This window comes from Cryptomeria japonica, chromosome 5 (assembly GCF_030272615.1).
Source record: "Cryptomeria japonica chromosome 5, Sugi_1.0, whole genome shotgun sequence".
NCBI classification, from domain to species: Eukaryota; Viridiplantae; Streptophyta; class Pinopsida; order Cupressales; family Cupressaceae; genus Cryptomeria; species Cryptomeria japonica.
This window is the reverse complement of record NC_081409.1, coordinates 74087804-74101413: the sequence shown is the minus strand read 5'-3', so window position 1 is coordinate 74101413 and position 13610 is coordinate 74087804. Positions and strand designations below refer to the sequence as shown.

The window sequence follows — 13610 nt, the reverse complement described above, 5'->3', positions numbered from 1 at the left end:
AAACATATAATTATAATACATTGCATAACCATTAAAGTGAATCAATTATGTTCTTAAAAGCCTTTTAAGTAGTTTCTCAAAATAACTTACTTGATTTGATCAATCACCTTGTTATGGTCTAACCACTATTGGGTGAAACCAACTCATCCAATTTAATGACCATCTACTTCTTTCATAGAATCCATTCAAAGGAAAAAGATTGGTTTTAAAGGCATTGAGGGCTTTCATGACTTATGGAGTCATTATAATCTTTAACAAATGTCATGACAACACCTTTGCTCATAAATTTGAAATGGTCTCTTACTAATCTAATGACCATCACTAACATCACTTATGGTGCCACACTTTTTCATAGTCAAAATATCTACCTTTTTCCCTTTGTAACTTTCTTAAGGGCTAGAAGTGGACAAATGGTGGTTGATTCTCTTTAGTTCTCTTAAACTTTAGAGCCTTACCAAAATTCAATTTAAGAAAAGAATTTAAATAAATTTACATGGTATTGCTCATTTCCCAATAAAAAATAGATGAAATTTAATACCTCCATTTCTTAGTATTCAAAGTTAAATCCCAAATCCAACTCACTTCTTATGAATTATTCAATTTTAAACTGCAGGTATAGGTAATTACCTTTATTTCCTTCGTATTTAACCTTTTTTTATGCCATTTACAAAAAGTGAAAATCATTCCAACACGTGTTCTAGTTTTCCCCCTTAGCTCATAAAACTTGGAAAGCTATCTTTTCAACTCTCTATGCTTCCTTTTATTGTAATCTTACTTGGAAGTCTACTATCCTTAATCTATTAATCTCCCACAAGTTAGTTTCTATAACATGTTGCTATACTATATAATCAAACATTTGTTTTTTGTGATTTCATATGTATGCTGGATATTAGCATCCAATTAAAATTTTTATATCATTGTTCTTCAAGTGAAAAATCTTTCTCACCTTTTAGATGATTCCCTATAGACCAATATATAACCTATTTAAAACAATTTTCTACTATCTATACTAACTTAAGCAATTGGTGAAAAAATAATAAGAAGCTTTAGTAAATTACTATTGAAACTATCAATCTAGATCCAACATAGGTACATCTCTAAACAATAATAAAAGCTTAGAATAGTTGCTTACAAATACATTTGCAACATCCACAATGCACCATGTATTAGATGACTAACACAATGGACATTGGTTTGGGCACTCCCATTGTTGTGGTTGCCATCATGCTATGACAAATGTTTTTCCTTGTTATGTTTTACTATTGGTCTTTGTTTCCTTTGCATATATATATATATATATATATATATATATATATATATATATATATATATATATATATATATATATATATATATATATATATAACTCTTATGTGGTTGTAATATGGGAGTAGATTATTTGATATATATGAGTTGTGATAAATATTGTTATTATGTTATGTTAGGTGTATCATCTTTAGTAATTCTTTTTGTTTGTTTGTTTTTGTTTTAAGAAAATTCTTTAATATTGTGTGTTGAAAGATGGTAGACATAGAGTCAACCTCCCAAGCATCATTCTAACAAATCCAAATACCATTCTAGACTCCACATTTATGACAAATGACATACTATCTACTATCAAATTATAGAAATATATATTCTTATCTTCTCTTCTCTTCTTTTAAAAAAATCCATTTATTATTCTTAAATTTAAAATAATACAAATATATCCATTAAATCAACTAAAATTTTTTTATTCTCTATTTAATTTTTTAACTGTATAAATTTAAAAATCATATGTCTATATAAGATAATATCCCATAAGACAGTAAAGAAATCTCTCCTTCCCCAATTACTCCCTCCATAAATTTGATTTGCCAGCCTAAAATTTGGCCCAACCAATGCAAATGGGTTTGTTTGTCCCCTGCACTCTTAACTTTAATAAAAAGTAAAACATGCCTCCATTAAAAAACTCTGTAAACCACCTATCCTCATAAATGTAAAGCCTACCACACTTGTGAATTCAGTTTTCCCTCCAAACCCTAGGTCAAGATTTGTCAAAAAATTTCGTTGTCATTTTCAAGGTCAAAGGTCAAAACCAAAGTGACTTCAGTTAGAATACAAAAAAATCTCCTCTACAACTACAACCCCAAAGCCCGAGTTATAATTGTATTAAAAAATTAGTATAACTATAAATATTTGCTTAAACCGCAACTACCATTACCTACCACTAATTTCAAGGACACGAATGAAAATCTAAAAAAAATACAATTCAACGACCATACATTAGCGGTACTTGTGTCGACAAAATTTATTTTTTATCGGCGTAATTATTATTTTTCGTCCTAAAAGTTATGCCTGTTTTTTTCCTGTCCTGTCATAATAACAAACTGTTGGGCAGAGTACCGATGCATTCTTTAATGATACTCAGAGGATTCGAACCGACGACCTGTAGCGTCAAATTTGCTCTTATTTTTTCTGCGAGAGCTCGTTTTTTCCTTTGAAAGCTGAAAAGGAGCTGCTTTTAGACTCCTTTCGGTCGGTTCAGCAACTTTTCAAGCTTGCAGCGCGACAATTGTTTAGAAAGTCGTTATTTTTCTGATCTTCTTTGTGGCGATTTTTAGCGGTGCTCAGGGTTCCTTTCGGCTCAAGGCTGTCAAAGTTTCTGTAAAGGTATGCAAGTCTGTAAATTCTTTGATTTCGTCTCCAAATTTGGGCTCAATCAGAGTAATCCTTTTGCTAATATTTTCGAAGAATAGATGATGGATTCTTTGTCAAACTGTAAAATTTTGTGACGTTTTAGAGAGATTATCCGTGAGCAGAAGCTATACAAGTCAAATCCTTCATTGTAAACGCGTGTCTAAGTTCAGATATGTGAAGCCTTTAAGCTCAATTAATGATTTGATTTCATATCCCAATTCGGCTTAATACGAACAAATCCCTTCGCTAACCTTTTTGAATAATAAATAGTATATTTCTTTGTCAATCTGGAAACAATTGGATACATTAGATATAATGTCTGTAAATAGAAGCGATGGAAGTCTTAAATGTGCGAATCTTTCATTGTAGATGTGTGTCTAACAAGTTCATGTATGTGAAATCGATTGATAATCTTATTTCGTCACAGAAAATCGTCATTAATACAAAGAAATCCCTTCGCTAGCCTTTTCGAAGAAGAAATAATAAGTTTCCTTGTAAAATGGGAAAGTGTTGATGATTACAAGTAAATATAGACATAAGCCTTAAACACGTAATTATTTTGCTATAAATGTGCCTTGAGCAAGGTGATCATTAATTTCTCTCTGCGGGCCTGCTTCAGACATAACTAGATGCAGATATTAAATCTTCGAATATTGTACTACAAACGCGCCTTAAGGATGTTCGTCTTTAATTTCTCCGTTAAAATTAACTGCAGACACCGGCACCTTAATTCTTGTGTAAATGTACAATAAATGCGATTTTTTTTGGTTTTTCTCCTTTCAAGTGTAGAAATCGCATCCGCCTTTCTATCGACAGAGGCATCTAAAGTTTCGGAGAAATTTAAGTCGGTAACTAATGACTTTGAGAGAAATCTGTCGTAGAGGCTGAAACCAATAATATCTTAAGAGGAAAATAGCTTTTGTCCTGTAATGCATCTCGAGACTCGAGCAGCAATCGCTTAGGGATAAATTATCATTAATTAATTTGCATAACACTAGTCTCAGGCGATGGAAGCTCTATTTTTGTCCTAGTAAGTCGCTCTTCATATATATGCATAAGAATTTGTTTTAGAAATGACCAATCTTTTAAATCTGTGAATATCTGTTGGAGGGATTCTTGGATTTGACCTTTTTGTTTTGCAGGTGAAGCTGCATTGATTGTGTTGCTTGTGGAGATCGATTGGTAGAAATATGCTTCCTCATAAAAAAGATGCAAAGTAGATGGTATTGAAATTTTTCGACACCATTAAAATTATGACTAAACTAGGTTATACCGAGAATTGTTTTTGAAGGGTAATCGGTTAATTTGAAAGGTAATTTTAGGTTTCATGGATAAAGCATTTTGCTTGATAAAAATTGTCGTTGTTTTTAGCTGAAGTCCGTTTTCGGAAATGAAATTCATGCAGTTGCAGCTTAAATTGGACCTGAAGAAATATTGCAAATTTTGAAAGTAATGCGGTCTCAGGTAAGAGATTCAGAAAACTTATTTCTATTTTTGACTTATAGAAGCACTTTCAAGGTTTTATTGAGAAATCATACAAATTTGTAATACAGGAATCAATATAAACTTCAAACAACAAGAGTAAAAACATATTGGGAGCTAAGTAAGGTTGCGAAAACAGTGATAATCAACTAGTATATCCAACTACAAGCAAGGAAGGAAATAATTCTACCCTGGTAGAATCAAGGGAACTCTTTTGCATGTCAATTGCTGTAAAAGCGCCCCTGTTGAAAGCTATGTCAAAGCCCAAAGGTTTCCATTTGTGAAGTTTTTGTGAGATACTTGCAGGATTGTGAATTCTGTTCTAGTTTGCAGGTGAGACGTGTGTGGTACAATTGGAGGATTCAATAGACAATTAGGTTTGTTGTATTTATATTTTGAATTGATTGAAAATTTTCACTTTAGATACAGAGGTGCACTGCCAAAGAGATTTTGGTTTTCTAATATGAATTTTTATGCAGAGGCCAAAATATCTTGTGGGAGTCTGCGACTATGAAAGAGAACATGGGTGCAGTAAAGACACAGATTGAAGTGAAAAAAAGCAGCCACAAATGACAGCCTAGAATCTAGTGGTTTGTGTGCGTGCAGATGTCTACAAAAGATCATATAAGAGAAATATGAACGACTGGCCTGCGATCCACATCAGAATTGGCATAGGAAAACAGAATGGGGTAAACTGCTTTGGATTTTCCTACTGATATTGCAGAATGTGTGAACGGGCAAATTATTAGTAAGAATAGTACATGGAATCTGTAAGACTCCCATGCAGCAATCTTGAATTTGTTGGATGTCACTTTAGTAAGATATGAAGAGGGTGGTTCTTCAGACTAAGTGCGGTTCCTTCTAGCTAAGGAGCAGATAATTGAGGTTTTATGGGTAGCCTTAAAAATAAAGCAAAGGTCCAAGTGATGATTAGAATACGTGCCTTGATTTTGAGTTGTCTGGAACTAGCAAAGGTCAAGGCAGTTAGCAAAGTTTTTTGGTCGCAATACTATTTGAAGCTCTCTTCAACATTTTTCACCGTTTACTCAAGCCAAAGTGTGGTAACTTTGTCAAATCAGAAGCAATAATATTAGATTCTCACCATGAAATTGGGTAAGTGTAACTATTAACTAAATTTTATTTTGTCTAAGAAAATGATCGAGAAGAATGTATCTTATTTAAATTTGCTTTACTATTTTATTTTCTGGTTGAAAATTGAGATTTAAACTTTTCTATGGTAAAAACATTAAGTATTTTGTGTTCTGTCCTCCATACCTCCCCTCACCTTGGTTGAACTAGAAATATAAAACGAAGTTACCAAATACCATATAAATGGCATGCCAATTTGAAAAAATCTCATCCACAATGATGGTGTTCCTCTGAAAAATTCCTTCAAGCATAATGACACCGATCATGTTTGATGGGCATAGAACATAAATGAAGAGAATTTCTTGTCGAGCATAAATTCAATTCATATTAAGAATTATTAAAAAAATAAATAAAGAGCTCCGTGGAGAGCAGAAAATGATCTGTATTAAAAACATTTTATAGCGTGGGGTATATATATCCATTCCCTAATTAGAGCCTCAATGTGAACTTTTGTATACGGTCCCCACATGGTATATATTTGTAAGTAACTTTCATATTTAACGAACTAGTTACGCATGCCGTCAGAGAAAGGTGTTAGATGGGGTAGTTAAAACCATGTGACATCAGCTGAACTTCATATGGATAATTTCTTTAGAGCTTAGACTATTATCATAAAGTATACAATGAAATTCTCTAGACAAGTGTCTAAGTACAGCATCCAGAAATTAAAAATTTAAGAAGAGCTCAATGTCAAAAAAGTTGATAAAATTGATCATAATGCTTGACAAATTGGGGAATGTAATGGTTGAGCAACTCTTTTCATGAAATACTGAAATGGAGGTTAAAACGGACCAATGGTTCTCAAAGGAGCATCCTGTACTTCTCAAAACTTCATCGTCGTCTTATTCAATCACAAATTTCCTGGAATTCTGCACAGAAACCTTGGCAGCAGACAAGCAGACTCCAGTGTACTCACAAATTTATCGTGTTATTTCTCTTCACTTAGAAAAGAGATGATTCTAGGGTTACATTTTTCTTTATCTAAAGTTTTGTTTATTGTACATTTAACTGACACACTGGCTTTGTTTACTCTTTTTAAAATTAAAAGACTGGTGACCAATTCGCTCAAACTTGCAGAAGTTTATTTCTGGTCTTTCAAGTTTAGTAATTTAAACTTTTTGATTAAAACCATGTGCAACAAATATGGTGCTTGAGGTTGCTGCTGTTTGCTTTAATGAAGAGCCCCATATGATGGGAATGACGGCAAGATTCAAAACTTGAATTAATTCCTTGACCTGACTAATTTCATGATGATTCAATTCTAGAGGAACCTTAATCATATTACTGTATCCATGAGGTTTGTAGCAAAACTGTATTGAAGAAGTAATCCTAGTTTGCTATCACATCCCTTTGTACTGTTGTGAGCCAGAGCTAGTTGTCAATGACTTCACTATACATCAAAAGCATAGATATAGGGGTAACTAGATAAAAAGCTTACTGACCGAATATGGCACATGGAATGGTATGTAGTGTAATATACTGTAAAGTTGCCATATGTGATTAGATTGTACAAAATTACCTGAATTCTTCAAGGTAGAATATGTTTTTTAATTCAATGGAACATAATATACAATGTTGAGATCTTACTGGTTATCTAAATTTAATTGCAGGGCATCATCAAAATGTTCTAGAATCACCCCGGGTGCTTAGTAGAGATGGAAGCTTTAGGAGGAGTGGTTCTGGTTTGTATCAATATCAAATCTACATCATATACATTCAAAACTAATTGTAATATCCTTATTTAGGTTCAATTTCTTTTGTTTTTCTTAGATTCTCCTCGTTAACTTGCATAAGATGTATACTGTCTCGCCTCCTGTCCTTGTTAACAAAAGAGTTAGGCAAGTGAAGTGTTGATGATAATAGAGTGATAGATGAACACTTCATTATATATTTGCCACTTAAAAAGTCTTGTGATTACCTAATAAATTGTACTGAGGTAGGGCTATTGTGAAGAATCCATGGACAAATCTTCTGCAAAATCCTGCAAGTGTTATAAATTTTTTTTAAGTTTTTTTCTACTTTTAAGTGTTGTTAAATCTCCTTAGACCTTTCTTTTCACAGGGTCCATTGTTATCCTTTTGTTTGAGATTCTATGTCCTAAATCTAAAATTGCTTTGTTGAAGAATCCACATTTAGATAATTTAGCATATAATTTGTGTTCTGTAAGAAGTTCTAATGGTATTTAAAATGTTATGGGATCTTTGTAATCCTTGCTATAAAGTAGCATGTTGTCCAAGAATACAATAATCAAATTTTACTTGGTAGGAGCAAAGGATATTGTTCAACATGCTCATTAAATTTGCGTACTTTTGAAGTCCAAAACAACCCAAAAATTGTTGTCTTTACATGCTGTAACACAAATTTGCTCTTTTGTTGCAGTATTGATCATTCTGAATTATATGTCCTACAACTGCTTTATCCAGTAATATGCCTTACCTATTCCCAAAGTATATGCCCTACAACTGCTTCATCCAGTAATATTCCTTACCTATTCACAAAGTTGTCTACCATATCTTCAAGGTGATGATAAAAGCCTTTCAGTAAAGACCGAGGCAAAAATTTGAGTCAAGAGCTAGATGAAGACAAGATTATCACAATGATATCATCTGCACATTTATACATGATCTAATCATTTATTGAGTCGTCATCTACTTATTTTAGGTATATCAGTTGGCATCATACGGGTCAAGTTAATCTTAAACTGGATCAAAGGGTATTTTGCTCTCTTTGCTAACCTACACAAAAAAATTGAACTATCTACATGTAACCATGACTGAGTGGGCCAATTGGCATGACATCGTAATTGCTTGACATGAATTAATTACTATTAATAAGTGAACTGATGATCCATTTTTTATGAATTCATTAAGATTTCAAGTCCTAGCACTACAATCTGAGAAAGAAGAGGATCAGAAGTACAATTGACCAACGAATTGACTGTAATTGTTGTATATAATAATATATAACATCTGGCTATTGTATTAATTGGGAGTTTGACAGACTTGCTGTTTTGTTTAGGCTGTCTTAAGTTGAATAAGAGTGCTCTTATAGATGGCAAGTATTTGGCCACTCTTGATTTGCTAGGTTCAGTTGTCTGTTTGGAGGTTGTGTCTGGTCAAGGATATTTTTTCAACTTGCTTGGTTTTTATGATGTATCTATTTGAAGGGTTAGACTTCATATATATAATATTTTTGACCTTATCAGAAGAGGTATTTCATATATGTGCAGTGTAAGTGGCCATTCGGTCATCAATCAAATTACATGGATAAACACCTATATCCATCTTGCATGTTCAATTTGTTGGTCAGTTAAAATATTTTCAATCTACAAGGTGAGTATTTTGGGGAGTATTTTGGGGGGTTTTTTGATGTCTTCTTTGGTTTTCAATTGATGTGGAATTAAAAAACAAAAGAAAAGATTTATAATTAGAAATCCAAATGTAGAAACAGTGATTGTAGATTGCCTTTTTCCACCATATATGAAAGAGCTTCGGATGATTAAAAAAAGAATGTTTACCCTGAAAGAGCTTGGGATGATCAAAGAAAGAATGTTTACACTGAAATTGAGTAGATGTAGATACTAGAAACCTATATTTTAGCCTAGGTTTATCTTTTTTTGGTTTTTGTTTTATAAATGATTAAATACCTCAGAAAGCATTTCTGACTTGACAGCAAAAGAAGGCAAACTGGGTATTTGTGTGGGCCCCACAAAGAACCTCTAATTAAAGACCTATTAAAAAAAGAAATATGGAGTGAAAAAAATAATTAAAAGCTTTCTCTAAAATTAAAAAATAAAATAGAATCCTTGAAGCAAATCAAACACAAAATGATTCACTCTTCTTTCATTCCGTATCCCTGTTTTTTTAAGTTTGAGAGGAAGCAACTGGTTTTAGTCTATTCTTCTGAAAATCTCTATGTTTGTTTCTTATTTTTATAAAAAATTAGCTATTTTCAGAGGGTTTTGAAGTTGTGTTTACAGTGGTGTCCCAGTTTGAGAAACCATATCCATTTTCAAGTTTTGCCAACTAGTCTCAATTTTTTTCCTTTAAAATTTCAAGTGATGTTTTTTGAACAGATGGTGTGTGATGTGCTTTTTATGTTCATAACCTTTAAGTAGTTTTAGAATGCTGTTGACTGCCCTCTGTATTTGAGCACTACCAATCAAAAACTTATATTTAATGTAGATAATACTCTTTTCACCTTTGAACATGTATACCTCAAAAGTTATCAAACGTTCTACTAACTTGCCTTGATAATGCTTTTTGTCATTTGCTTCCATATCATTGTGTGGCTGAAGTTGCAGTCTCCATTGTGTAGTTTTCTTGAACTGAGGAAGAAGTATAGAAGAAAAAGAATGTTTGAATTGAATTTTTCCTTTTTCTAGTTGTAGAAGATATGTACATTTGAGTATTTTTATGCAACTTGATGCCAACCAACATTTTACAGGTTTCTCCACTGATAGAAGATCAGATGACTCAGTGGGGAGCAAATTAGGCAGTTCCCCTCGAAGCAGGACTGGACGATTGCTACCTAAAGGACTGAAAGACTTTGCGAAGAAGTTTGTTGACAAAGAGGCATTCACAATCAAACTTCAAGACTGGCTGTTAGAAAAAACAGACAAGTCTGTAGATGGAAGACTTCTTTTTGAGTCTCCATTTCAGCTAGAAGAACTTCGGAAGTTTGATTATGCTTTGGAAGGGGTTGTTTTTCAACAATTGCTTAGAATGCCTTGTGCATCCTATGCACCATCAACTCATGATGGCGATGAAGCAGATGCATATCTTGCAGTCGAAGACTTTCTTCATACTAGTGCAGAGTGTCTGTGGAAAACATTTTGGCGCAAGGATGGATCAATGCCTTTTTCTGTCAGTTGTCCATATGGTGTGAGATCCAAATTCCACACTGCAGAAAAGGCAATTGTAAGGGGAAAAGTAGGAGACCTATGTGGAGCTGCTTTGTTAGTAAAAGATGATACAAATTCACATGCTCGTTGGGACCATGTTGCAGAGCTTGCCTTATTTAGGCATTCTGTTGGACATCATTCTCAAGGAAAGGAGCCGTTCCTATCAGTAGCCACTATTGGAGAGGCTTTATTTTATGGATTTCATATGTTGTTGTCAAGGAGATTAAGGAATTCCCATCTACTAGTTAATAATGACTGTGTACATGTGTTGGTGGTAGATTGTGAGTATGGGGCAGTAGTAAAGATTAGTGGAGACTTGGGTAAATTGGATTCAAACACAACTAGGGTATATGATTGTGCAGCAGACTGGATTAAACATGCAGAAGTTAAAGTCTCACCAGTGGATCGAATTTGGAATAAGATGGGGAATGCTAACTGGGGAGATTTTGGTACATTAAATCTTCTATTGGCCACATTTCACTCTATTGTACAATGTAAAGGGCCCCCTCCAAAATCCATTACTGAATTGGCTGCAAATCATAGTATGCGACTCCAAAAGAGGAGGATTGAAAGTCGTCTCAGTGAAACACATGGCAATGGAAGTAATTCATTTGATTACCATCAAAATAACCGGATCTATGGAGAGATTCTTGAAATTGAGGATGAATTAGAACCTGTTATTTCAAAGGAAAAGGAGCGAATGAAACTTGAGCTAGGTACTGTTATATGGTTGGAAGATTCACAGGGACAAATGGGCTTTCAGATACATGATATTTCCAGAGATGGAAGGAATTTCTTGTATAGTGCAACTTCTCTGGAAGATCCAAGCATGCTATTGGCTGTTTATGTAGGTGCTCATCCCTCCCAGCTCGCACCTTCGTGGGAAGATATGAGTATGTGGTATCAAGTACAGAGACAAACAAAGGTTTTGAATGTCCTAAAACAAAGGGGCATATCTAGCATGTATCTACCGCAGTTGGTTGCTTCTGGAAAGGTGATGCACCCTGGTTCATGCTACAAACAGAGTCCTGGTGGACGCTGTAACCATCCCTGGTGTGGAACCCCGGTATTAGTGTATTCTCCTGTTGGAGAGCCTCTGTCAAGCATAATTGCAAGAGATGGTGCTTTTACTTCAGAGGAAGCTCTACAGTGTTGTCATGATATCTTGTCTGCCTTGCAAAATGCAGCATCTGCTTCTATTCAGCATGGAGACATCTGTCCTGAACATGTAATACGTGTGATGGATGCAGAGAGAGGCTCATTTTATGTCCTTGTTGATTGGGGACATGCTGTACTGGAGGATAGGGACAGCCCTGCCATCAATCTTCAGTTCTCTTCAACTTATGCTTTGCAAGAAGGAAAGCTCTGTCCGGCATCTGATGCAGAAAGCCTTGTTTACCTCCTCTATTATTTATGCAGCGGAGCTCCTCAACAACTAGACTCAATAGAAGCTGCTTTGCAATGGAGAGAAAGGTCTTGGGCACAAAGATACATACAGCAACAGCTCGGAGAAATATCTGCTCTCTTGAAAGCATTTGCGGACTATGTTGACAGCCTATGTGGTACTCCATATCCTGTAGATTATGAAATTTGGATAAGAAGGTTAAGCAGAGCAATGCAGGGAAATAATCATGGAAAGTCAATAGATTATAGTGCCAGCTCTGTAAGGAGTGATGATGTGGCAGAATCATCAGGAACATCTGCAGCATCCTTAACCTGAAATTAGATACTCTGGATTGATATTTTATTATATTAGTGTGTTAGATCCTCAAGCTTGAGTACAAAGTCAAATTTGTTGCATATATTATGCATGTGAAAAGATTTCCTTTTGGATTCAGCTACTTGATGTTCAAAGATTGTAGACTTCCATATTGTTTGATCATCTCAGCTGGATTTTCATGTATCATTTTTGTTCTTGTCCTGAGTGCATGTATCCCCAGTTTGGGTGTTTTCCATGCATTTGCCCATGTTATTGTGTAACAGTCATAACACCAGAGTCCAAGGTGTAGGAGGACGTTTAGTTTGTCCCTTTGTGGACTAAGAATCAGTAAGAAGGTTCAGAATTACTGGGGACCAAATAAGTTGTCAGATGGTGACTTACATATTGATGCAACTAATGGTTTGGTTTTGCGTCGGTTTGTAGATTTCTTAACGTGCTTGGACTGGATTCCTTATATCATTAAACATGTCATAGTGTTTTTCTGTTGGGTCTTATTCTCACCTATTCTTCTTCTTCTGGTGACTATTTTGCCAGTTTTGTATTATTAGTAAGGTATGTCCAATAATTGATCGTTATACCTGTTTGCATTTCCTGAACAAATCCGTGATCTATAGCACGGATATGTTGCAAATACAGTTTGAATTTTTGGTCAATAGCTGATATATGGATATTGATATTAAACATCATGCTTCATGTTCCAGCCTCAGTTGATTCTTCGCATGGTCAAAACCTGGGGTACGATTCCGCTGGATACCAACAAAGGATAGCCATATGCAAAGATCACTCATATATATATAATATATGCAAATAACGTTTCCCAGCTGGCTTGCTTTCTGTGCTTCAAAATCAATAAATGGTAAGCTTAATTACTTTTCTAACATGTCTTGTTTTGAGTGCAGTAACATATGTGAATTTTTTTTCGCTCATGTTACAAGAACATATATATATTTTAATGCCTTTCGGAATCTAATTCTTAGAGAAGATTTTATTTTGCAGGTTAAATATGAAAAAGTGCATGCTATAAAATGAAGAATATTATTAGGTGAACTGCCACAATTTTCAAAATATGGGAGAATCTCAGAAAAAAAAATTTATAGAGGGAATTTCTTTTCTTCTTTTCCAGCAGTTTATGATTGTACCTTTACATTACACTGATAGTTGGTTAACTTGGTTAGCATGGAATTTCTCTCATCTGGATGTTTTGGAGATTAGATTCTATACATAACATGAATGCCACACCTCCTATTTCATAGTTGATGGCAGGTCCATACTATACATGTAACAGGAGTGCCCCCCCTGCCTTAACACTACTATTCACCCAACCCTGGGCTAACTGCCACTATAGCTATAATTCCCTACAATCCCTGGGTTTGGGGGGTGGGGGAGGGTGAGGGGGGGTGGAAACTGTATTTAGGAATTTATACTTTCCTGCCCAGAGGATCCTCTCGTTCATTTCCACTTGCTAAATAAAGTGTACATGTAATGGAGATTAGATTCTATACATAACATGAATGCCACACCTCCTATTTCATAGTTGATGGCAGGTCCATACTATACATGTAACAGGAGTGCCCCCCCTGCCTTAACACTACTATTCACCCAACCCTGGGCTAACTGCCACTATAGCTATAATTCCCTACAATCCCTGGGTTTGGGGGGGGGTGAGGGGGGGGTGGA

At 34.7% G+C, this 13610-nt stretch overlaps 1 protein-coding gene across 6 annotated transcripts; it reads left to right on the top strand.

Moving 5' to 3' along the window:
* Positions 1–2326: 2326 nt before the first annotated feature.
* LOC131032735 (uncharacterized) lies at positions 2327–12520 on the top strand. 6 transcript variants are annotated; one of them, XM_057963779.2, is made up of 7 exons: positions 2327–2652; positions 3822–3902; positions 4085–4143; positions 4233–4494; positions 4641–5274; positions 6921–7038; positions 9757–12520. In XM_057963779.2, the coding sequence occupies exons 6-7, from the start codon at positions 6966–6968 to the stop codon at positions 11931–11933; spliced, it is 2250 nt and encodes a 749-aa protein (XP_057819762.1). In that variant the 5' UTR covers positions 2327–2652; positions 3822–3902; positions 4085–4143; positions 4233–4494; positions 4641–5274; positions 6921–6965; the 3' UTR covers positions 11934–12520. The 6 variants fall into 6 exon arrangements, with proteins under 6 accessions (XP_057819762.1, XP_057819763.1, XP_057819757.1 ...); XM_057963774.2 differs by having other exon boundaries at positions 2330–2652; positions 6921–6992; XM_057963776.2 differs by having other exon boundaries at positions 2330–2652; positions 4233–4538; positions 6921–6992.
* Positions 12521–13610: the final 1090 nt, after the last annotated feature.

What these genes read in the sequence shown, in the direction of transcription:
- LOC131032735 (XM_057963774.2), top strand. An exon ending in CTTTAGGAGGAGTGGTTCTG is followed by an intron (nt 6,993 to 9,756) that starts GTTTGTATCAAT and finishes AACATTTTACAG; the next exon opens with GTTTCTCCACTGATAGAAGA.